The sequence below is a fragment of the Lissotriton vulgaris genome, chromosome 9, assembly GCF_964263255.1.
Source record: "Lissotriton vulgaris chromosome 9, aLisVul1.2, whole genome shotgun sequence".
NCBI lineage: Eukaryota > Metazoa > Chordata > Amphibia > Caudata > Salamandridae > Lissotriton > Lissotriton vulgaris.
Genome location: NC_141697.1, coordinates 65,514,243 through 65,541,009, shown reverse-complemented (window position 1 = coordinate 65,541,009; position 26,767 = coordinate 65,514,243). Strand labels below are relative to the sequence as shown.

The 26,767-nt window shown below is 44.6% G+C and overlaps 1 protein-coding gene across 1 annotated transcript in view; it reads left to right on the top strand.

Annotated features, from left to right (window-relative positions):
• The window catches only part of AVEN (apoptosis and caspase activation inhibitor), a 1,005,515-nt gene that overhangs the window by 873,850 nt on the left and 104,898 nt on the right, over positions 1 to 26,767 (top strand). The window contains exon 4 of the mRNA XM_086937037.1: positions 7,415 to 7,510. Within this exon, the coding sequence (XP_086793163.1) occupies positions 7,415 to 7,510 (96 nt within the window). The remainder of the gene's footprint in view (positions 1 to 7,414; positions 7,511 to 26,767) is intronic.

The following is a 26,767-nucleotide window of genomic DNA, read 5'->3' as shown; positions in this document are numbered from 1 at the left end:
GAGGCCAGGGACAGCACCCAAGGTGGCCAACCACAAAGTAGGGTCTTTAGCTGGTGAGATGGGGAAACATCCTCTACAACACTGTTGTTACCACGCAGTGCCTTTACTACGCATATGCCTTTAGCACCCAGTGCCTACACCACGCATATGCACGCATAGTAAGAATAGTTAAGGTAAGTATATGTGTCCGTATGTATGCATGTTTGTGTAGATATGTGTGTGTGTAGATATATGTATGTGTGTGTGTGGGTATAGTGTGTTACAAGTTGTTTCATGGGTAGCTAAGAGTATTGGGTTGTAAGGGTGCTTTTATGGTTTAGAACTTTGGTAGGGGTATAGGGTACTAATGGTATTTTAGGGTTTAGGGGTAGGTATGGGCATAGGGTAGTAAGGGATTTTTAGGGGTAGGTAGGGATATAGAGTGGTAAGGGTATTTCTACAGTTAATTAGAGCATGTGTTGTGGTAAGGGTATTTTTTGGGCTTATGGGGTATTAGGTTGTAAGGGTGTTTTTAGGGTTTAGGAATTGGTAGCGGTATAGGGTGGTAAGTTTGTTTTAGGAGTAGGTAATAGCATACGGTAATAAGGGATTTTTTTAGGGTTTGGGCGGGTAGGGCTATAGGGTGGGAATGGTATTTTTAGGGTTTAAGAGTGGGTAGCAGCATGGGGTGGTAAGGTGTTTTTAGGGATTAGGGTGGGTAAAGGTATTAAGTGATGAGTATATTTTTAGGGGTGGGTAGGGGCATAGGATGGTAAAATAGTTTTTTAGGGTTTTGGGTGGGTAGGGGCATAGGGTCGCAAGGGCAATTATTAAAGGGTGGTTTGGCGGTCCCATCCCCAATAAAAATGTAATTAAATATATTATAAACAATTGGGGAGTCCCCCCAAAATAAATATTATAGATAAAAATATACATATGTATGCCCCACAGCAAGCTGATATATATCTTCCCTTATTTATACTTAACTGCGTGATAAAGGCATATAGGTGGTAAAGGCATGTGTTGTAAAAAGTGCGTGGTAGAGGCATGCGTCGTAAGGTTGTACAACCGTCAGATGCATTGAAGCTGATCCTGCATAGAACAGCGTCCTACAGTGACCCCGAAGTGAAAAGAAGCCATATTGGATTAGGATTCAACTTGAGAAAGAAGTGTCACCATCTTAGGTTGGGGAATGCTTACGGGGTGGCAGGTACAATATAGGAATGTAAGCCATCTCAAAACATCATTTGAATTGTACAGTCGCGATTAGAAAAGAAACATCAAAACGAGGCGTGACGCAGTGTGGAGCACATAGCGGTGAACGACACTGACAGAAGCCTAGTCCCTGTGCTGGATGGGATCCCAGTGCAAGTGCTATTCCTTGATTTATAAAACAGGGGGTTTAGCCCTTTGTAGGCCGAGGAGGGTCTATACCCCTGATTGTAATCAATTAAAACATAATTCAACAGAATGGCATATTTATGACATCATCTTTGATTCAATTACTTTCTGTTTACTAGTTCAGAAAATTCGTTTTTGCAAATAATTAAAAAAAAACCTGGTTAAGTAGAGATAAATGATAATGTATTAACCCAAATACTTCCTTTAGGGGCCCTTCGCCCTTGTGATGCTTGTGAGAAAATTATGTCATTGAATAACATCCATAAGACTTGCATTTGTCATAAATCTGCCAGCTCATTGGTTTAAATATTAATTAGTAAAAACGTCCTTTAAATAAGTGGTTGAAGTATTTCTTACACGACCACCCCCCACCCCGCCCAATCCTTTAAATGTGCAAATACGAGGTTGAGAGTGCCCCCGTAGGGCGAAATAGATTGCTTCTAATCTTTTACTTCAAATGCCATACATCCTTAATGCTTCTTGGTTAGCGCTTCCTTTATACTGGATATTGCCACGTTTCAACCACCTCTTTCTACTTATGGGGTCTCCTCAGGACGTGGACTGGTGGGTATAATTTGGGAGCCTAAAGGAAGCACAGAGATAATTTGCACAATTAACAACTAAATTAAGTAAAAGAGGCGTGACTGTGTGAAAAGGTAATAGTTCTCAGTGGCAGGTGCTATTTATTTATCTTTAGGAGGTAACATAGGACATGAGAGCACCAAAGTAATTGATTATAACTTCCTCTGTTCTTTTGTGAACTGTGAAGTGAAATGAACTAGAAAAGGGGATTTATTTGAAGTAACCATCCAACTTTGACATAATTAAAAACAATGATGAAACCACTTGAAGGAAATTGTTTGTGTAAGCGAGCAGAGGAGTGCTAACATAATGTAATAAATAACCCTTCTTTTCAATGGCAGCTGCTTGTTTTTCAGTTCTCACCACCTCACCAGCTGTCTGGTTGCGAAAAACCTATTGTGAACTTACAGTGGGCTTAAAGCACACCCATTTCTTACCATTGGTTGCCAATACTGTCACTCTTATTTGCTTGCTTCTTATTCGATGGCTCATATTCCTCTTCTTGTGTTTCTGTCCTCTCGAGCATAGCCTCTTTACCATCCCTTTGAGCTGACTTGTTTTCGTCCACTGCTCATAATTAGTAAACTATTTCTTTTCTTTTTCATTTAGCACTCCATGAGATTCCATGTATTTTCTAGCTCTTGCCCTCTTGTGCTGCTTCCCACCCTTCAAATCTCCCCACCCCTGAGTTGCTCCTCATTTCTCGATGTTGTGAGTAAAAGCACCAGTGGCAGCTGGCACGCCCCGAGGGTGATGGGGCGGGGCACATAAAAAAATGACACTTACCTTTTCTACGAGCGCAAAGTCCTCCTCGCTTCTTCTCTCGAGGCAGGCAGGCTGCTGGCTCCCAAGCCAATCCTGGCATGGCTCTCATGCAGCATGAGAGAAGTGCTAGGATTGGTGTGATGGGCTCTGTCAGCACTGGAGTCCTTTACTTTCTCGAACTTATCTGTCTTAAGACAGCTGAGTTAAATAGGTTTAAAATGTGCATGCCTGGCAGGCCGCCGCAAGACGGCCAGCCAAAGAGACATGCACATTTTAAACTCGAGAGCACAAAGCTCCCTAATGCCACTCAGCAGCATGTTCCCTGCCCCAGTCTGATCTCAGTTCGGGACGGGTTGGCTGCTGAAAAATAAAATGGTAATAAATAAACTTTATTACCAATTTTTTTTCAGCTCTGGCCTTGGGTTTTGTTTGTGGGGTGGAGCTGCCCCTAAAATCACATCAACAGGATTATTTTTACTGTGGTATGGCTGAAGAGCAGAACATAAGGCTCTTTATTGCTTTATCTCCTGCATTCCACATAGTGCATGAAAGGAAAATAATTGGCCCACAAAGGCTTTTAGGACGCTGAGGGAAGAACCATCTGCGGCAGTCACTCAGCTGGCCTATGAGGCAAAAGGTGTACTTAGCATGTCACTTCTCGTAGAGTCCCATACATTTGCTGCTCCCTGAGCTACTTTAAGCCCAAATGGCTGAATCCTGTGGAAAGCATATTAGGTCTTGGCAAGCACTTCTGTTAATATTTTGACACGTTAATATTTTTAAAGCTTTGTTCAGAGTTTCCCGAGTGTAAAGTATTTGAAAAATAAACTATGCTGTTTATAAAGATTGAAAACATTGAATTTTACCTGTTCACTTCGTGCGTCGGCCAATGCCGTTGCGAGTTCTATCTGCATAGTGCTGCGCACGTCTGTCGGCCGACGCGGCCCCGCCCGCACAAGGAAACGCCAGCACCGTAGCAGATTTTACGCCGCGGTTAATGGGTTAATATACTGTTTTGAGAAAAAATATATTTTTGCTTTTCTTCCAGTGTTTTAAATTTGTTTTTCTTTTACTCTTTTTTAAACAGTACCTCACAGATAAACTTTGGGAAAGTCAACAGTTGACACTTGCATTAAATTGGAGAGGCTTATTTTCTTTGCCAATGCTTGTTTTGTATAGGTTTCAACAACGTAACTACTAGACCTCATCTTATTTCAGTGCTCTTTGCCAACGGGGGTATTCTTACCCAGAGAATCCATGCTGTGATAGCAAAGTCCAAACTAAAAATATGTCCAATAGGGTGAAGAGGGTGACATTTATAAAATAAAGTAGGATTGCCAAGAGTAGGAAACATTTACTGAAAACTTCCTCATCACAAAAAACAGCAAATAGGGAATGAACTTGTAGACTTGCTGCAGCTATATGAAAGTCTGCTGTAGAGTGCCAGAGTTGGGAAGATTGGAAGAGGAAAACCCAGGGAAGAAATATAAAAGAATTAACTTCCCAAAGGGAGGATAGAGCTCAGCTAGAAGAGCAATAAAATGTACCTACTTGTGGATTAGAATGGGAAGGCAGAAACAAGAATAAATCATTTACCTATTGGTATGTTTCTTTGAAAGATCAGGAATAGCTCTTTCTTAAAGGAATCTAGAATGGTGGTGATGCATAGGCTAGGCTTCATTGTATGTCTAACCGCGCAGAGCCCACATTCACCGTTCTTATGGATTTCACCATTAAACAGTTCCAAAGTGCCAAGTTAATCGTCACTTACAAGGCAGAAAGGGAAAACCATTAAGGCAGGTTTTATTCGAAATGATTAAAATGCATTTTATGATTGCCTGGTATTCCGCGACGAGTCCCAGGTGGGCCCTCTGGTGTAAACGGCGGGGAAGGCTGAGATCCAGAGGGCCTTGTCGAAGCTTAGAAGAACATTTTCACAGACAGAGAGCACACGGTGGGGAACCAGGTGCCTTCCACAGCCGTGGCTGCCAAGTGGCACCGATTCAAGGCTTCGCTGAACATAAATGAGACATGAAAGCTAAACAGGAGCACTGAGGGGCGGCCATTTTGTCAGCAGAGACTGAGTTTGCTCATAGGCAGCTTTGCAAGTGAGGGTTGGTTTTAATGACCATTTTATTCGATTTTGCTTTCTTGTACGGATTTGTAAAATGTATTATTCACTTTTAGGTCTAAATACAAACTTGTCTCTTCACTCTTAAGACGCTCCCATAGTGCTGACGTTTTTTAATATGGGTATGCCAAATGTCTCAGACATTTGGTACAGCGCCTAATCACTTTCATCGGTGAACTTCAGAATCAAGTTGAGTAAAATTCTAATGGCGTCTTGGCTCCGTGGAGACACTCATGCATCACTTAACATTTGCCTATAACGGCGCAGCTGCATACCAATCACACACCTTTTATCCCAAATCTGTCGCATGTCATTCAGATGCGTGTTCGGAGGACGGGGGCGTTCAAATGGTGGTGAGGCCCAACAACCTGCTGCACTGCAGGTATGGAGACAATTAGGCGTGTGGAGAGGTTATGCGGCATCCAGTACAAAACGTTTACTATTAGTATTCTGTCCCTGGGGTTGATCCAGTGCTAGGCTTTTTTTTAAAAATGTTTATTTACACTGCATTTGATTAGACATGGTCATAACCACGAAGGCTAATTAATGGGCGCCAGAATACACAATTTATTTATTTAAGGAACCACGCCATAAGCTATGCAAGAAAGTTGAACAAAAAAACACTCCAAAAGTTGCAAGAACATTGGGAGTGGAACCACCGCAGTAGACAAGGCAATGCTGAAATCAGGCTGGTCCAACATAGGTCAAGAACCACTAGATTCATGTCTGGTTTTCAAAATAACCGCTGACCTTCTAACTGATTATCATTTAAATCCATTTTATGTAAATTTATTTTGTGTGTATCCTGAAAAACTAGCATGGATCTAGTCCTCCCTAGAACTACATTGGACATCCCCAATTTAAAAGAAAGCAACTTTTGTTAAACTTACTCCGATGGCCTGGCGGAGTATTAGCCATCAAAGTAAGGGCATGAGCCTGACTGTCCTATTTAGGGCAGACTGTCCGATGCCCTTTTTTCTGTGTGTTACATCCAGAAAAAACCTTGCTATTCTGGACAGAATAATTACAATATCAACCCAAACACTCCGGGGGTAAAACTCTCTGGGTGGGGGGGGGGGGGTTATTGATAGTTTTTTTTGACAAACAAATAGTTTGGTGGACTGCCATCAAAACCAACAGTGGACATACTCAAAACATTTGGTACATTCAGAGGAACCACAATGACCGCTCTTACTCTGAAATCACTGCCGGGCCAGCGGTGATCTGTAAATGTGGCAGGCGGTAGTCTGTCAGGGTGGTAGACGTAATGCCCTCCGCCACCCTGACAGCATACCGCCTGCCAAACCCTAAATTCGGTGCACATTGTCATGTCATCGCATTTAGAAGAAAGTGTATTGCCAACCTAAAAGTGCGGCATCAGCCTGTAGTGAATGTGTATGTCTCTTATGCTCCTGCATCAACCCTCATGGCACTTGGAGCACTGTTGTGTGAGTTGTTGACCCACATCATTTGGAAAACATCCTTTTGCAGAGATTTGTGCTACATGGGGGGACATTTTACTTTTGGTTCCTTGAAAAATTAAACAAACAACAGGATGTCTGACATTTATCCCATTTATGCAGGAGCATAAGAGGCATGCACATTCACTGCAGGGTCATGCTACCCTTTTAGGGTGGCAATTCTCTTTCGTCCAGATTCTATGACATGACGATATGTCAACATGGGCGTGATTTAGGGTTTGGCAGGAGTTACGCTGTCTGTCATGGTGGACGACGACTGCCAAATTTAGAGATCCCCACCAGCCCACCAGTGACTTCTAACTTCAGAGAAAGACCTGATTTAGAGAACACATACTTATTACCTGTTATTATCTGTCCTTTGAGAAATGGATCTACAAATGTGATTGCTTTGCTAGAGATTGAGTACAAGTATAACTTGTAATCAAACATATCTAACTAGTGAAATTACCCTTGACTTGAGTGATGAAGAATCTCTTTCTTAATATGAGGTGATCACTTGGTAACAACTCCCATCTTACTCCTGGCAGTGTGACATCTTTCAACGAGGTTTGTACATGTAATTGAACTAGTAGTGCCAGAGGGCACTCTGATGGAGGTTACTGACAGTCCATCTCATGGGCCTGTCTCTTGATTATTACAGTCTGCCATCCTCCTGCTAAGAGGAATTTTGATAGTTGGAACATTGAAAAAAAGGCCTTTACTATACTTTGGTAAGAGTGGACCCAATAAAACCATTAGCTGGACTTATAAATAGTAGTGTAGATTCACTTAGCATAACCAGTAAACCGCCTTCTAGCCTGGGCGGTGTCTATCACCTGAGTTTTCCGCTGCCTCCTCTTTTGTAGGAAAGAATTTGGATGATCAGACGAAACGGGTGTCCTAGGGTTGGACTTTAGCTGAATAAATGAAATATGCTTGTTTATTTTATTAAAGCTCGGCTCAGAGTCATGGTTCCCTCTCTTTCTTCATTACAGTGTTAAGCAATAACTTTGACAATATCCTTAGTTGAAATCTAGTCTTGTTGTCTAGTATGAACTTGAACTTGTTTCATGCTGTGTGTTGTGCTTTATTTCAGATATCCGCCCTGCATGTGGACTGCCAATCCCTGGTCCTGGCTTTGCAGGAGCTGCCCCTCTATCTCAGGGTGAACGTGGAAGCTGAACTTGTCCAGGTAATGCACAGTGATATCCAAGCGCTTAAGTGCTGAGCTCTTTGATTCAAAGTCTCTCCTGAAGTGATTTCACTTAAGACCTTTTCAGTCAGTGTCTTGATGAATGCATAAAACATGCAGCATTGCTCTTGTCTGCGTTTTGTGACCATTAAGGAGACCAAATGAAAAGATCCACCATGACAGAAAAACGCGATCACTACATAGGAATGCCGAAAAATCAATAACATTAAAATGTTTATTTCATTATTATTCAACTTTTAAGGACTTATAATAGAGCTAGGGTTAGGATTAGGGTAAAGGTTGGAGTAAGAGTTCGGAGGGGGGCCTAATGTAAAATGATGGAGCCCCTCTTCAGATTGTGGTGAGGGGCCCATGAAACTCCCATACCATACAGAAATGCATAGAACATAGGGGGAGCGGGAGGGGGCGTGCACTACAGAGGCCCGCGTCACGCCACAGGATCTGGGTTGGGTCTGTTTATTTCTTCATTATTTTCAATGGACTGCTAAATTAATTATTCGTCAGAAGGGGTTGGGCATAAAAAGGTCCTCATTTTTCATGTTGACAATGTTTTGAGGTCTCAGTTATGCAGTATGTCCTTAGCACTTTAATTAGGTACTCACCTTGGCTGACATGAGGATTTGGAAGACAACATATAGCTGTGTGGCATAGGGAACCAGAGGAGGATTTTGTAGCGCCTACTTTTAGACTGTATACTCATCACAAATACTTACGCAACAGATCCCTTATAGAACCCTTAGGGATTTTTTTTTTACCTCATTTGCCTCGTTCACACCATTCCACTTGCATCTTAGACCCGAGTGTCCACACCTTTTTTGCTGAAAAAGGAGAGAAATAGGGTTCACATTGTGCCACCCTTGGATTGTGACTCTAACAATCCTTAGGGATTTTGTCGTGGGTTGAGAAAAAGAGACAAAGGTCTCACCAGAAGATAACTCTGCACTAGTAGCTCTTCCTAAACTCAGCATTGTAGCATCCGCGTATCCAGGCTCCCTCTCACACCTTTCAGGGAGGCTGTCTGTACAAGAAACTTTTTGTATCTTCTCCAAACAGTGGGTAGGATGAAGGGAAGGCAGAGAGCACGGTCATTACTGACAGACTCCCAACCACAGTCTTCAAGCACAGCCCTCTCTAGACAGGAGTGTATCTGTGTATCACAGAGCATACTCACACATTTCGGGTTACCTTAATGTAAACATTTACTGATGTAAAGTGCTCTGATACCCTCAGGTCCTGCTAGTGCTATATAAAACCCTTATATAAAATAAATAAGGTGGTGGACATAAGGATGGCAGTAATATGGTACTACTAGCCTTTACACAGTAGTAGTGGGCCTCTCCCTTTGGCTGCTGCCAAACTGAGCCTCCCAAAATTAGTAAACACTGCCAGTAACAAGTACCCTCAGCACTTGAGTAAATGTCGGGGTGATCCCTGCGAATTGGGTCGACTTGGGTCACTGAAAATAGGGCTGTCTTCACTGGGAAACCCAAAAATGCTGCAGTGGAACAGCTAGTTCAAACACTTAAGGATTTATTTTCCTGGCTGCTCTATAGCCAATCAGCTAACGACGTACATGTTAAGAAGTGTGATATGGGCGGGGATACTCGATATAGAGTCAAAAGTTTGTAGACATGCTAAGAGAGTAGGGTGTCATGGTTTGGGATACATGAACTGTAATGGGATGTCTTTCGAATCTCTGTACTGAGTCCGTAATCTAGAAACAGTCAAGGATAGTGCAGTTCAGCTGCCCAAATCTGATGAAGAATCCACTAGTGGGGCCTTCATCAGATTTGGGCAGCTGAACTGCCCAAATCTGATGTACAGTGGGCTGCACCTCCAGCCCATTGTACAGGAACTTTGATCATTTGTTAAGGCTGCCAATCACTTCCTTCAGATTATTGGAAAGTTAAACCAAACCGCACATTTGATGATGACACTCTTTTGGCTACGTTTGATGTTACATCATTATACACCAATATACCACATGAGGATGGGCTTAAGGCATTATCTGAAGCTCTTAATAAAAGAACTGTGAAAAAGCCTTCAACAAACGTGCTTACAAACTGCAAGAGTTATCCTTAAATCCAACAATTTTACCTTCAATGGTGAACACTATCTGCAGATACAAGGGACGTCCATGGGCACTCAGATTGCTCCATCCTATGCACATATCTTCATTGGCAAACTAGACAACTATATACCCGCTACTTCTAGCATCAAACCACTGGTATGGCTACAATACATTGATGCATATATATATAATATGGAATGCAGGAAGTCGAGAATTGGAAAAATATTCAGCTTATAAAAACAGTATCCATCCTACTATCAATTTCACGAGCAGCAATACTAAACAGAAGCATCATCTCCCTTTTCTGGATGTGCTACTCACCATTCATGAACAAATAATGTAAACTGATCTGTACCACAGGCCTACAGATGCTCATTTGTATCTAAACTGGACTTCATGCCACTCACACCACATTAACCTCAACATCATCTACAGCCAAGCACTCAGAATAAGACGCATCTGCAGCAATAAGGACACCTGTAAAGAACATCTACAGGAGCTTGCAACTTTATTTAAAAGGCGAGGCTATCCTCTGCATATCATAGACTAACAAATTGACAAGTCTTTGCGGTTACTCAGGGAAGCACTTATTTGCAATACCAACAGCAGAAACAAAAGTGACCGAACTACATTTGTGGTTGACAATCATCCATCAGCTTACAATTACAGAAATATAATGCAAATAACAATTCCCTTACTGTCCACTTGTGAAAAATTGCAAGAGGTTTTTCCAAAACTGCCAGTCACTGCTTACCGCAGAGCTTCCAATTTACGATCTCTTATTGTGACAGCTGAACTCAAGCCAGCTGTAACAAATGCTGTGACTCTAAAAGATGCGTCACTTGTGAATAGTTTTACAGACGTCATCAGTAACTAGTTCTGGTACGAGAAGGACCTATGGAATAAGACCGCATCTTGCATGCCACTCAACATGCATTATTTATGTGGTTCAGTGCCAAAGTTGGTAAAAACAGCATGTAGGCCAAAAAGCTAATGGCCTCTGTACACGATTCAGGAACCACAAATCAGCAATAAATAAAAAGAAACTTGACCAGCTTGTAGCCAAACATTTTAAATTTGTGGATCATTTACTATCAGATTTGAAGATTTTCCCTGTGCAACATGTCTTAAAGGAAGAATTACTGGACTGCTGAGAAACCTTCTGGATGTACCGTTTAAAATCACACCATCCAGTGATAGGCGACTATGCAGGATCTGACTACGAGGTTCAACTTTGATGCAGCACCGATCTGAGGTACAGAATGAAAGGCTCGACTCAACGCATCGACCCGACTTCATTGGAACTGATGGATTGTCCTCGCGGCGTGGAGAAGATTGACACATCTTGTTGTTTGCAACCAGGGAAGGTACTTTGTTCACAGGGGCCTGTGTGGGTCCTGTAGCGGGCCAATGCTCCATCGCGGTTTGCCTGAATTTTGACTTTGCCCCGGTCTAGCGTGACCTAAAGTAACCTTTAAGTGCTACTTGCTTCTAAGCGTTTTTCTGTATTTCTTGTTTCAAAACTAAATATCTCAACGTCTACACATTGGATTTTTGTGGTTTTGGTTGTTTTGTTCTGAATATGATCTATTTTTCTAACCTGTTGTGGAGTCATTTTGTGGTGTATTTACTGTGTTGTTGCATTAGTTATTGCACAAATACTTTACACATTGTCTTTTTAGGTAACCCTGTGCCAAGCTACCAGAGGGTGACTTGTGTGTAATAAAAGGGAAGTTTAAGGCTTGCCAACTACTTTTAACTGCCAAGTTGGACAGGCAGCAAACTGCACACATAGGTCCTGCAATGGCAGTCCTGAGACATGGTTAAGGAGATATTTATGTGGGTTGCACAATCGGTGCTGCAGGCCCACTAGTAGCATTTTATTTACAGACCCTAGGCACATGTAGTGCACTTCACATAGGGACTCGTAAGTAAATTAAATATGCCAATTAGGTATGAGCCAATGTTACCATGTTTTAGGGAGAGAGCACATGCAATTTAGCACCGGTTAGCAGTGCTCCGAGATCTAAAGCCAACAAAAAGGAGGTCAGAAAAAGAGGAGGAGGAAGCCAATAAGTTTAGGGTGACCCTTCAGAGAGGGCCATTTTCCAACAATATACATACACGCACACAAGCACGCTTGCGCACATGCACACCCACATGCACACACACATCCTGCCTGTAGGTTTAGAAGCCACACTTTAGCGGTGACATGTGCGTATATAAAAATAGACTTTTTTCTGCTTGGCAAAGGCAGTTTTCTATGCCATGTATTTAATGTGATTCATTTTAGCTGCAGCCCAGCTTGAGCACAATGGTACACCTGGCAAACATGTATTTTTGTCATATGTTTGGGTGGTGTAAATACACACTGCAGACCACATATGGCTTTTAACTTTCCATGCTGTAGGCACACTTTAAGCACAATTTAAAATAGACTTGTATGGAAGGTAAATAGGCTGAATTGGGAGTTCAGATGTACAGCACATGTTTTAGAGGGGAAGTACAGGCCCTTTACTACTATTTAGTGATGGATAAAGTTCACAGTCAGATATTTAGCAAAAATGTGGGCTAGAAAAAGGTGATACATTCGGAATGACCATGCAGAAAAGGCTGTTTTGTTACACTTAGGCTTTTGTCGAAGATGATGAAATCAACCTAAAGCAATACTTTTTTGATCTTTGTTTTGTCATTTCTGAAACTGGACTGGTCCTTACTCTCTCAACACAACAGCCTCCAGCACCCACCTCTCTGAAACGCATCCTTTCCTTCCCCTCCTTGTATCCACCGCCACCATTGACATGCCCGCTGTTCACACCACCATCCTTCCACAATCTCCTTACTGCCCTTCTAACTGTTTTTCCAAGATGCCTTCAATCTTCCTTTGCTCTGTCATCATATTGGTTTCCCCTTACTGTGTGTGGCTGTGCTTACAGAAGTAGAAACAGTGAAAAGACAATGATCTGATAGAGGCTTCTAGTTGCAGATTTCTTTCCTTAGAATTATCCCCAGACGTCAGACTGGATCAAGAATTTGTTTTGTAAGTAATACCCCGGTGCGCTAGTATGTGGCATCGTTCGGCTCTGCGTGGGTTTGTTCATGCCAGAAGTGATGTGCTCAGTGCCTCTATAGACGCCACTCCAGTGCACTGCTATCTGTGATTTTTCTTTCTGCACTAGTCAGCGCAGATCCAGCGAGAACCTTTCAACTGACTTTTTTAAAACTTTTTGTCAAATGTTTTTTTTTTTTGTTAGACTTTCTCCTGGTGTGGCAGGGAAGTCCACGAAGAAGGATGGATTCAAGTCCTGTGGCACCCGTCACAGGCAAATGTCTGTGGCGGATACGCATCTCGTCTTTCTTTGGTGCCTTAAGCGTGACCTTGTCACCAAGATGTGCGTCAATTGTTGGCCTATGCACCCAAGGCTTTGGGAAGATTGGGAGGGTCCACTGAACCCTGAATAATTCCAGCCGAATATGGACTGATGGGAGGAATTGTCAAATGCCTGTGAACTGCACACCTGCCCAGATACTGGTTTGGTCTATCTTCCTACTGTGGCTATGGAGGGGGGTGGCACATTTGCTGTGGTGGTTAGGAGGGCGGCTGAGGTTCTGGACCTTCAGTTGCCCTCCGTGGCTGTCGAGACTAACATCTTGACGGGGGTGCTTCAACCAAGTGTCACCCCTTCAGAACGCCTTGTGCCATTTAATGAAGCCCTTATAGACATCCTGCTCAGAGCCTGGTCCAAGCCCTGCACAGGGGCTCCTGTGGACAGGGCAATTGCCCACTCCGTCACCCTACCCCAGGGGACCCCTCTTTCTTCACCCAACACCCTACCCCGGAGCCTCCACCTCCAGAGTAAATCCTAGCACGTTCCCTACCACCCCACCAGATAGGAAATCCGAAAGGCTGGACACCTTGGGTCAGAAAATGTTTTCTTCCACCAGCCTAGCAAGGCGGTCTGTGAATACTGCATGCCTTTTGAGCTGTTACTCCCATTCCCTTTGCAGAATAGTTTGTATGGTCCAGGAGGAGGCCTCGCCCAAACTATGGCTGATGGGAGGGATGCAGCTAAGTTCACAATCAGATGTGTGGTGGATACAACTGACTCGCTAGGCAGAGCCGTTTCATCATTAGTGACATTACATCGCCTAGCCTGGCTGAGCACAACTATCTTTTTAGGGGCTGTCCAAGCTTCGCTTATGGACAGGCCCTTTGATAGCTCCTGTCTGTTCGGAGACAAGGCAGACACTGGAGGAGCCAGATACATGAGCCTTTCCATGGTCTTGTCAATCCCAGACTTTCACTACTTTCGTGGCCACGGAAAAGTCTTCCAGCTGCTTCTCTACCCGACCAGCCACCTTGTACTGCAAGCTTCCCAGCCTCTGTGTGGCAGAGAAGGCGGCACACATAGACCCAGTGGGTCTAGCAGCCAGAAGTCTGCCCAGGCTACCGAGCCCGACAGCTGCAGCCTCCATAGTTTGCCCTCAGGCTGTCATGGGCAACCAGCGGGCGGCAGGATATGCCCTTACCTGCACTACTTGAGATCAGACCCCTGAGTTCTCCAGATTGTCCAAAGGGATACTCCCTCTCCTTCGTGACTGCCCATCCACCCGTGCCACTCACTTACGGCATTCTGATGGAGGACCATCTCTCCTCAATCTGCCAGGAATTGGAGCGGGCGCTGGCATCAAAAGTAGATCATGGTTACTTTTCCTGCTACTGTCCGGTGCCCAAGAAGGACGGAGGCCTTCGTCCTATCCTAGACTAGCACCCTCTCAATTTCTACTTGAAAAAGGAGAAATTCAAAATGCTCATGCTTGCATAAGTCCTGTCCGCCCTGGACAAGGGAGACTGGATGGTGGCGTTGGACTTACAGAACTCTTATTTCCGCATCCCTGCCCTGCCTACCAACAGACGTGACCTGCAGTTCACGGTAGGCCACAAACACTTTCAGTTTGTGGTGCTATCCTTCGGCCTTACCAGTGCCCCTGGGGTGTTCACCAAAGGGGTGGCAGTGGTTGCAGCTCATCTGCGGAGATCAGAGGTGCCAGTCTTCTCCAATCTTGATGACTGGCTGTTGAAGGTGCTCTCTCCCAGGAAGTCGTTTCCCACCACCAGATTACAGCAGACCTTCTGCACTCACTGGGGTTCAATGTCAGCATGCCGAAGTCACACCTGATCCCTTCTCAGACTCTTCCTTTCATCTGTGCTGTTCTGGACACAGGGCACTTTCAGGCTTTTCCTCCCAAACGTCGCGCCTAGGATATTTAAGCTTTGATACCAATGTTTCAGCATCTATCCTGGGTTTTTGTGAGACTGAATTTGAGGCTGCTGGGAAATCTCTCTCACATGGTTCAGATCTCAGAGGGCACTGCTAAAGTTCTACAAAAGATCTGCAGTGGTGGTTAACGAACCGCAATTGGATCACCAGCAGACCCCTCTCCCAACCAGATCTAACATTAGTGAAAGAGGTTTCATTCCTGGGTTGGCCAACTGGGAGAGGTGGAGATCAAAGGCCTCTGGTCTCCGGCAGAATCTGTACTCCACATCGACCTGCTGGAGCTCCGGGTGATCTGACTGGCATTGAAAGCCTTTCTACCCTTCATCAAGAGAAGGCAAATGCAAGTGTTCCCGGACAACACCACCACCATGTGGTACTGCAACAAACAGGGCGGGATGGGGTCTTGGACCATTTGTCAAGAGGCCCTGCATCTCTGGACATGGCTAGAACGTCAGGGCATTTCCCAGGTGGCTCAACACCTGGCGGGCTCTCTGAACGGCAGGGCGGACAAACTCAGCCCAAGATGGCTAGGAGATCACGAATGTCGTCTCCATATGAAGATTGCGCAAGGTCTGCTTTAGCAGTGGGGAGACCTGTTTGCCACCGCTGAGTATGCACAATGTCAGCAGTTTTGTGCGCTGGAATTTCCATGCTCATTCCTCCAGAGCCAAGGTTGCAACCATTACCTTAGCATGCAGAATTCTAGTCCTGGACATCTGCCAGGCAGCAACTTGGGCATCTCTGCACATTTACCAAGCACTACTGCCGGGACTGTAAGGTCCATAGGGATAGGCACTTTGCCCGTTCGGTCCTGCAGGACTTTTTAGTGTTAAACTGTTTAACAGACTCGCCTCAAGGCAGGTATTGCTTGGGTATCTATTTCGAGGTAAGGAATCCGTGGCAATAAGTCTCTATCAGATAAGCAAGTTACTTACATCGGTAACACCGTATCTGGTAGAGACTCTAACTAGCCGCAGATTCCTTACTGATGCACCCATTGTCTCCACGAACAGATTTCTAGGGTCAAGGCCGTTCCCCTTTCAGGGCCCCAGTTTTCCACAACCATGGTCAGTGTTCTTCGTGGCATGGAAAGTCGCTAAAAGAAACTGAAGTCATCGCACTGGGGTGGCCCCTACGTAGGCACTACTCACATCACTTCTGGTGCGGACGATGCTGATGACGGAGCTGAACTACGCCACCTACTAGTGTGCAAGGGTACTGCTCACGGAAACATTCTGGATCCTGTGTGACGCATGGGGATAATTCTATGGTAAGGAATCTGCAGCTAGATAGAATCTCTACGAGATAAGGCGTTACCGTACGTAAATAACTTGTTTGACCCAGCTTGTGTGGAGTTTGCGGTTTAAATTTTTTTCGGTGAGATCTCTCCCAATTGCGTTTTTTTGTGTAATCAATTTACCTGTTTACGAATTTAGACTAGTTTTTAAGGGTCTTCAAGAAGTTTAGAATTTTTCTCCCTGTATTTTGTGATCACCCTATTCAAATTAGCCTGCACATATTTTCATCACGTAGATATTTCATGAAAGTGGTTTTTAGTTAGTTCGGGTTCGTCATAGGTAGGCTGTGTTCTTGAACTCATAGACAATCACAGGGAAAAAATCTAATTGATGTTAGAAACATGTCCAAAAATCCTTTTCAAAAGTATGGGCCGTTATGGCAAAGACTGCATTGTTTTATTTTACGAATGCATTCTATTTTACCAATAAAATATAGGCAAAGAAGATGAGAGACTGGGGGATGGAAAGTTAACATTTGCATTTGTAAAAAACGTTAATTATAATCAAATCATAACAAATAATAACCGCTCATACTTAATAATCTTAAGCAATGCGTTCATCAGCCGTTCGTTAAAAAATTCAACAGCAGGGAGAGAGAGAAAAGCAGAATATGAAAAATTACTTAATTGGATCACTTGAGAAACCCTTGGTAAAGCTGAAAAACACAATTTCCATCTTACTGAAAATCAGGCAGACCAGAATCATTATCATTATGAAATTTGAGTTTTATAGATACGCCGCAAGTCCTAAAAAGGATACATGCACAGATTATTTAAACTGCACAGGTGTTTGTTGTGGAAGGACATTATGAATTTCAAATTCTTGTGAAAAGATTATTGAGCCGCGAAATATGAAGATTTGGGGTAAGTGAACGACTTTCTAAGCCAAGAAGAAGTTCTTAAAAAAAAATCACCAGGAAAACTTTGGAGTTTGTGCCACATGGAAGGAAGATCATTCTCCGCAGAGGCATCCAACATTATGCACAACTTAAAATGAAGTCATGGAGGAGTTGCGTACCCCCACCAAAGCTTCAATCGTTATGGCCCCCTCCGAGCTATAGCAACGAATTGGACTATTCTATGAAAATTCTCACCACAGTTTTTAACTAAGAACATATTTTTACTTTAAAAAACAATTTTTGGTAAGGCTTAAGGCGTGTGTTGCCTAAGACCCTGAAAGAGGTCTTAACAGAGATAAGTGAGTGGGCGGCTTATTGTGTGAGAACCTGGAAGAGAATCCAGAGGGGAGAGCAGAGTGGTCCTCGATAAACATGGAGAGACCACAGCACTTTTATATAAGTAGGGTCCACCTCTGAGATGGCCCTAGTCCGAGTGAAATTCAAGCAGAATGTCAACAGAAATGGAATGGCCGAGCCTTTGTGTATTACAGGTGGTGCAGACATTTATTGTGGCAGAGTTACTGAGGTGGCAGAGAGTTACATCAATTGTATATCACCCATACCGTCACAGTTAGTGTGAGAAGTTGGCCTGGTATATGATGTGAGAAGTTGGCCTGATATATGATGCTCACTAGTTCTAGTGATCACCTTGTATCAGTCCAAACAACCCTTATGGTGATTGGTTGTAAGTCAACCTTCTAGACCAGCTATCCTAATGGTAGCATGGACAAAGCAGTCTTAGGCTAAACTCTTTTGGCATGTGAAGCCAGCTGTTTTACCACGTATAACCCCTTGAATACCAAATGAAAGGACACCACACAGGTAGTTATGAAAATAAACAAGATATTTATTAACTAACATACACCTCTGAACTCTTTATGAGGTCAGAGGGCTAAGCACATGACAAGACTCTTAAGAAAAATACGTTAAGTTGCACAAGTTACAATGTTGCCCTAGGGCGCAACAAACCATATACTAAACAAGTGGTATAAGTAAATCGATGGAAGCAAAGGAGCTGTCCAGAGGCTGTAGGATCGCTGGGACTACACTACCCTAACCTTAGGTAAGTGGCAGGAGGCCCACGGAACGCGTGTGCAGAGTGTGAACTCACACGCTAGATGCATAACAAAGTCAATGGACAGTACAAATTACGAAAAGGTAAGTATTAGACAGTTCCGACTAGCTAGGACTAAAACGACTGGAAATCTGGACACTAGGAGAGTTAATCTACCCTTGAGCACCGAGATGCTCTTGTTACCTCACCCACTGGCTGCGGGTGCATAGGTGTCAAAGTGAGTTGGGTTTCCGCATTGAAGTCTATGGAGCCTGGAAGAGAAGATGCTGCAGGCGGCCAGAAGGAAGATGTCCAGAGCGACCCAAGGGTAGATCGAGGAAGATGAAGACCTGAAAGCAGAGGGGAAAATGTTCACAGTCACTAGCCAGTGACTGGAGTGGAACCAAGAAGGAACCAGGTGCTGTTGTCGTGATCAGGTGACGAGTGGACGCTTGACTCTGCAGCCACGTGGACAAGGAGGTGACTTGGACGACCAGGATGGAGGCACAAGCTGTCCCACGCAGGCTCTCGCTGTCGGCGGTGTTGGTTCCAGATTCGGCGTCAACAGGCCTTGGCAAAGGCAACCCACGCGGTGAGTGGAAAAGGCGTCTGATGCGGACCAGGAGGGTCCGGGGTGCTTCTCCTTTGCAGGGAAGCAAGGGCCAGTCTGGAGCAACCAGACCAGCGGTGTTGATGTCGTGGATCGTCGTCTAGGAGGCCACTAGCCAGCCGGCAAATGACCAGACAACGCGTTGAGCAGCATTCAAGCAAAAGAGCCCCACGCAGATCTCGTGGATGCTGAAGGGCTGATCTTCTGTGCAGGAGCTGCTCGGGGCTGGGGCTTCTCAATCCCCAAAGCACTTTGTCGAGGATGCCTCTGAAGTCGTGCTGGAAGCGAAGTGCAGTTTCTCCAAGATGGCCGGTCCCACGTGTCTCGTCGCACCCACGGATCTCAGCTGTGCTGCAGATGTAGGTAGAGGTCGGAGAGGTCTGGAAGTCCGGGTCTCGTCGGGCTCTGAAGTCTGGATCCACCAGGGAAGACTACAAAGTGAACTGCTGGAACGCTTGAGGGTTCCTGCTTGTGCAGGGTGGTCACTCCTTGGCCACAAGGGAGATTTCTTCAGTCTTCTGTGGCGCAGAACGTCGAAGTCCAGAGTTTCTTCTTGTAGAGTTTCAAACCAGGATTAATCTAATTTGGAATGAGACCAGCTCCTACCTTTATTCTCCTAAAGGGGGCTGTACTATGACTAGGTCCCTCCTATGGGTGGGACCAGGAAGGGGGGTGGTTACACCTCCTATCCTTTGTCCGGTTTTGCGCCAGAGCTGGAGCTGGAGCGCCCCAGCAACTGGTTTGAACCGGTGTATGCACAGGGACACCTTGTGTGCCCCAGGCATGTCTCATTCCTTTTAGGCCTGTCCTACCTAATACTGAAAATCCTGTCTGGGGTGGTGCTAGCACCTCCCAAGGCAGGAAACCCTTTGTCCAGGCCTCCCTCGCTGGAAGGACTCCCAGCAGCAGGAGGTCAGACTTGTGTCTGTGGTGGCAGCATCCATTTTGTGATGCTGAGGCTCGAGTTAACTTTAACCGGGGTTCACAGTTACATACATGTCATGTCCCTCTAGAAGGGTGGAATGCTACCCCCGTCGCCAGAACTGGCGAGGGGGTAGTATTCCAATTCGTATGACACCTTACTCGACATGTTTTGATAATGCTATGCCAAAGTTAGCAATAACCGCGAGGATTATAATGCACTTAAGAGTATAGGGTATAGCGTTATCATGGAAACAGCTAAAGGACTTGGTTCCGAAAGCTGCAGACAGGCTCAGCTCATGCCAGAGCACCATCTCACATAATTCCAAGCACTCTGCCTCCAGGATTGTTAAGGCCTGCCATAGGGGTGACTTATAGGAGTATATGTGTCTATTTTAGGGTTAGATATAGGTATACTATATCTAAAGCAAAGGGTGATTACACCACCTTGCCCCAGCTGATTGATCAGCCAGTTGTGTCAGTTTTGGATGGCCAGCCAGGGGTGGCATAATACATGCTGCAGCCCATGGTAGGCCTTGAGTGCACATATGCCCTGGGTACCTATGTTACACTGTACAAGGACTTACAAGAGTGACCCAATACCAATTAGGTATGTACCTAAGGTACATGGAGTCCATTTTAACAGAGAGAGCAGGGAGCCTGGGGTCCTGAATAGCAGGATCCCAGGCCAACTAATTCGAAAACCAGCTAAACACTAGGCTAAAAATGTTGGGGGTAACCATAGTCAGATATCCACCTTCCTACATATGATGTTCACTATTCTAGTGAACACCTTGCACCAGTCCAAACAACCCTTATGGTGATGGTTGTAAAGTCAACCTTATAGACCAGCTATCCTAGAGGTAGCGTGGACAGAACAGTCTTAGGCTAATAGACTCTTGAGGGCGTGTAAAGCTAGCTGTTTTACCATATGTAACCCCTTGACTATCAAATGAAAGGACACCACACTGGATATATATAAAATATATATGTATTTATTTACTAACACACTCCTCTGAACTCTTTATGAGATCAGAGGCATAAGCACATAACAAGTTACACTTAGAAATACTTTAAATAGCACAATTTACAGTTGGGCCCTGGGGGCACGTAAAACCATATACTAAGTAAGTGGTATAAGAACCAGGACGTGGGGAAAGGAGAAGGCCTAGGGCCTAGGGAATCGCTGGGGCTACACTATCTGACCCTCAAGTTAGGAGTAGGAGGCCCACAGGCGGCGCATGCAGAGTCAGTACTCTCACGCGAGAGTCAAGAGAAAGTCAATAGGAACGTAAAAGGTAAGTAAATGAAGATTTAGGACACTTCCGGTCTAGCTAGAAGGTTACAACTAAAAACCTAGACACTTGGATAGTCAATACCCTTGAGAGCACCGAAGTACTCTCGTTACCTCACCCACAGGAAGCAGGTGCATAGGTGTGAAGATGTGTCGGGTTTCGCCGTTGAAGTCTATGGAGCCTGTGAAGAAAGATGCTGCAGGCGACCAGGAGGAAGATGTCTGGGTGGATCAAGGATGAAGAGGACCTGAAAGCAGAGGAGACAGAGTCTAGGTCACTAGCCAGTGACCGGGTGGAACCAGGAAGGAACCAGACGTCGTCTAGGAGCAATCAGGTGCTGGGGTGAAGCTTGTAGTTGCAGCCACGCGGACCAGGAGGCATCGAGGGCGACCAGGTGCTGGAGAGGAGCTGTCCCACGAAGGTTCTCGCAGATGGAGGGGTCGACTTCAAGATCGGAGCCAACAAGCCGAAGCAAAGGCAACCCACGCAGGATACACAAAGAGCTTCTGGTGCAGACCAGGAGGGTCTGAGGTACTTCACCTTTGTAGGGAAGCAAGGGCCAGTCTGGAGCAACCAGACCAGCGATGGAGTTTAAAAAAGGATCGTCGCCTGGGGCTACTAGCCCACGGGCCAGCAACCGGACAACGCGTCGAGCAGAACACAAGCAGAAGGGCGCCACGCAGATCTCGTGGAGTGTGGAGGGCTGGTCTTCGGTGCAGGTGGAGCTCGGTGCCCGGGTGTCTCAGTCCCCAGGGCACAGCTTCGAGGAGGCCTCAGGAGCTGCGCTGATAGCAAGTTGCAGACTTTCCAAGATACCTGCTGCCACGGGTCCCGACGCCTTCCACGGGGCTCAGCTGTGCTGGAGTCGTGCAGTGGGGTCAGAGGGATCCAGGAGGTGAGGTCTTGTTAGGCTCTGTGCTCGGGTTCCGGCGGGAACAGGAACAAAGCAAGCCGTCGAGTTGCTGGATGGTGCCTGGTTTCCCAGGGTGGTCACTCCTTGGCCACAAGGGAGATTCTTCAATCTTCAGCTTGGATGAATGTCGAAGGGTCCAGAGTTTCGTCTTCAGTCAATTCCAGGATTAATCTAAAGTCTCCTGGGTCAGCTCTTACCTTTATACAACTAAAGGGGGCTGGTTTGGTCACTAGGTCCCTCCTATGGGTGGGAACAGGAAGGGGGGTGGTTACACCCCCTTTCCTTTGTGCAGTTTCGCGCCAGAGCTGGGGCTGGAGAGCCCCAGCCACCGGTTTGAACTGGGGTATGCATGGAGCACCTAGAGTGCTCCAGGCAGTGTCTGATTCTCTTCAGCCCTCCCTGTCCCAATACACATCCTCCTGTCTGGGGTGGTACTCGCACCTCCCCAAGCAGGAAACCTATTGTCCAAACCTCTGTGACTGGAAGGACTCCCAGCAGCAGAAGGTCAGACTTGTGTCTATGGCAGCGGCATCCATTTTGTGATGCCGGGGCTCTGGTTAACTTTAACCAGGATGCTCAGAACTAACATGTCTTCTCCCTCTAGAAGGGTGGAATACTACCCCCGTCGCCAGAATTGGCGAAGGGGTAGTATTCTAAAGTGTAGGACACCTTACACGACATGTTTTGATAAAGCCAAACCAAAGTTAGCATTAACAGCGAGGATTATAATGCACTTAAGAGTATATGGTATGGCAATATCATAGAACAGCTATAAGGACTTGGTTCCGAAAGCTGCAGACAGGCTCAGCTCATGCTAGAGCACCATCTCACACATAACCAAGCACTCTGCCCTTTTTAATCAGAACCCAGCGCCATTAAAGACCACGTTCACACCCTTTAGACCCCCTTCTACATTTTCTCCTACTTCTAATATGATTCCTAAAGAAGTTACTACATTTGAGAAAGTCATACTCAAGGAAACCATGAATCTGGCCAAATCCCACTTGTTTATTTCTTACAATATCACACTAGAGGAGAAAATAGCTATAACATCACTACAAGATAATGACAGCCTTATCATAAAACCTGCGGATAAGGGTGGTGGGATTGTTCTGCAGAATATTGACAACTATAAATCTGAACTGTCCATTCAAGTGTCCAATACGTATCACTATTGTAGACTTCAAACTAACCCTACTAAGGAGTTGCAAGTCTTGATTAAACAAATAACTACAGAGGCACTCGAAATTGGTTTCCTCAGTAAACATGAGTTCAACTTTCTAAACTATCCGAGAACCTATCTATTCCCTCCCAAAGATTAATAAGCGGCTCGACAATCCCCCGGGTCGTCCTATTGTATCTGGATGTGTTTTGGAACCGCTTGGTCATTATGTCAACTTTTTTCTTAAAGATATTGTACCTATTACCAACTGTTACGTTAGGGATAGTATGTTTATGATAAATCTGATTGAAAATCCTCCCTTTAATCCTGAAAACGAGACTCTATGTACATTGGACGTAGAGTCCCTTTATACAAACACACAGCAAAGAGAATCCCTCTTTGTTATGGAGAACATTCTGAATGGCCGACCCCGTCCCCATGAAGTACTCACTCTCTTTATCATACAACTGTTAGAAATTTGTCTCACTCAAAACTTTTTTATGTTCGATAATGAGTATTTTCAACAAGTTAAGGACACTTCCATGGGAGCAATTTTTGCTCCCACTCTGGCTATTCTTCATATGGACTGGCTCGAGTGTACAACCATTCTTCCACTTAACAACCCGTTCCATCAAGGGGTTCTTAAATTGAAACGTTATATAGACGACGTCTTTCTTATTTGGGGTGGCCCTGTGGAAGGTCTTGCATTGTTTTTACATTGGTTAAATAACAATTGTAACGGTCTAACTTTCACTCTAACCCACAGCAAAACTAGTATCCCTTTCCTTGACCTACCTATCCAACATAAGGATGGGCTGCTCTTTACGTCCTTATTCCGTAAGCCAACCGAGAGGAATACATTGCTTAGTTATAACAGTTGCCACCCCAGAGCCCTTAGAGACAGTCTGCCCTACTCCCAATTTTTAAGAATAAGGAGAAATTGCTTCCTTAAATCAGACTACTTTTTGGAAGGCAATACACTTTCAGCCAAATTGAGAGTCAGGGGTTATCCACGACGCCTAGTTAAAAATGCCATGAAGAGGGGCTGGTACTGCCCACGAGATACCTTGCTAGAACCTCGCCCCAAAAAACCCTCAGACAAACATGTTTGTGTTACGACTTTTTCTCCTGTGTCCAACAAAATCCGAAAGAGCATTAAAAAACTGCCACATTCTCAACTCGGGTACCCTTGATTTGGAAACACCAATATTTGCTTTTAAGAAAAACAAGAATTTGAGAGACCAACTTGTTAGGGCGGCTCTTCCCTGCCCCAAATCTACAAATACCACTTTGAACGACCTCTGGTCTTCTGAGGGGCCATTCTAAATGTGGAACATGTGTGGTCTGTGATTTTTGCATTGAAAGTAAAGGATTTTTGTTCAAAGATGTAAAAAATGTGCTTAACACCTTTACGAACTGTAACAGCTGCAATCTGGTCTACGCTATTTTGTGCCCGTGTGACATGATCTACGTGGGACAGACCAAACAAAAAATTAAACTGCGGATCTCCCAACATAGGAGCCGGATTAGATGTAAAACTACCAACGCTCCTTTGGTTGAACATTTCATTGATAAAGGACACAGTGAAAAAGATATCAGATAGACTGTGATCAGCCAGGTGACCATACCCCCAAGAGGTGGTGACCTGAACAAAATACTTAACAAAGAGGAACTCAAATGGATCCTGCGAACTGACAGTTTGTCATCAGGATTGAATCTACTAGAGGACTGGACTAACCTGATATGAATTCAGTAAAATGTGTTTTTCAGAGATTAATGCCAACTACCTTATCATGTATTACGATAGTACAGCACATAATTCAATTCCTTACATCTTCTTTTCACTTCCCTCATTACAATTTGTTATTGCTCCTTTCTTGCTTTAATTGTATTTCTAATTATGAATCTCTCTTTATGAATTTTCGAGAAGGTTTGAATTGTCTGTCTTCTATGTCTATACCTCCCTTGAGCACTGAGTTTGTTCGCTTTACACTTCTAAGTAAGGCGCGTTTCGTGTCTGTTGTTCATTTTCTTAACCCTGAAATATCTGCACCATTTAATAGTCTGTTTTTTATTGCTGTGCCTCCATCAGAGCACCTAGCATGATTACCCGGACTCCTAAGATGGCCCCCACCATGTCCGTCGTTTATTTCCATGACCCCAGGAAACCGGCACCATCCAAAAGTTAGTTTCCTATATATTACTCCCGTTTTAGTATGCCAAAGAATCCCGAGGAAGACACACCGTCCGACTGCTACGGTAAGGGTTACCCCGATGCAGCTTTTCTTACTGCTAGACATGATGCCAAGAGGATTGCGCTTTTTACATACTCAGTTTACCTGATTCCTTTTTAGGACTATCTTCCCAAAAACGCGATCGAGCACACTGCAGACGCGGTTTCATCAGACTGTCCGATTCTTGGTAAGAGAGCACTTCTACATGTCAGGATGTGATTGCTCTATCACTACGGAAATAGTTTGACCCTTATGTATTTCATTTATAGGATGCCGAGTCAATTCCACTCTCTGAATATCTGTTATTGTCCTGCCCGACATCTTTAGGGTGGTTGCTATTGGTAAGCCTTTACATCGATCATGTCTGATCCCTGCGACTGCTAACTCCACTCGCGAACTTTGCTTACTATGGAATCCCCAGGGCTTTATTTAATTTACACCTCTCCCCCTTCTTCACGGGTGACACATACTTTTCGCGCCACTCAGTTAATCACATGATTATTCTGTGTTCGATTTTAACCAACTTTTCACCATAATTATTTAGGTGGAAATTAGAAACGTACTCAATCCCTCGCGCCGCTCTACGTCCATCTCACTAATTGTTATATTTTCACGAATCACAATTCAGATTTTAAGCAAGTTCTCCTGCACTATATCTTTCGCCGCGGTAATCTTACGTGTTGGTACCTTGCATGCTGTTTAGTTTAATTTTTCACAATACCAGTCACCCTTATGGTGCACCCTAAATCACCACCAATGTGCACCCACAGCACTAGTATAAGTAATGTATCTCCCTCGTGCCAACCTAGTAATACTGTGTTTTCTTTTCCTTTTCTTTCTTCTTGTTATATCCTTCTAGGCTACAAAGGTGTATATTATTTAGGCATTATCAATGTCCTGATGATGATCCCCATGATTAGACAGTGGGATCGAAACGCCGTCGACCTTTATGTACACCATATACCTATAATGTACACCATGTGTTATATGTTTGTAATGGTGTGACTGGAATTTCTGTTGCATTTTCATCTACAGGAATCTGAAGTTCTTTTGCTTAAAAGCCTTGTGTTTCCTGTTTGCGACACTCTTCACCATGCCAATTTGTATGTGGTAGGGTACAGGCTTGTGCCCCACTACGAAGAATTGTTGAAGGAAATTCTTGTGTATTTTTTGTGAATAAGTAAAAAGATTGAGACCTCTGTCCGGCTGGACATGTCCAAAACCAATATAGTATCCATTGTGTCTATATTGATTACTGTTTGAATTTTAATAATGCATGGGACCACTGTTGTTTTCGTAAACTCAGGATTGTTAAGGCCTGCCATAGGAGTGACTTATAGGTTACTATGTGTCTATATGTAAGTAGGTATAAGAATACTACACCTAAGCAAGGGGTGGTTACACGACCTTGCCCCAGCTGAGTGATCAGCCAGTTGTGTCTATTTGAGTGGCCAGCCAGGGGTGACATAATACATGCTGCATCCCCTGGTAGGCCTTG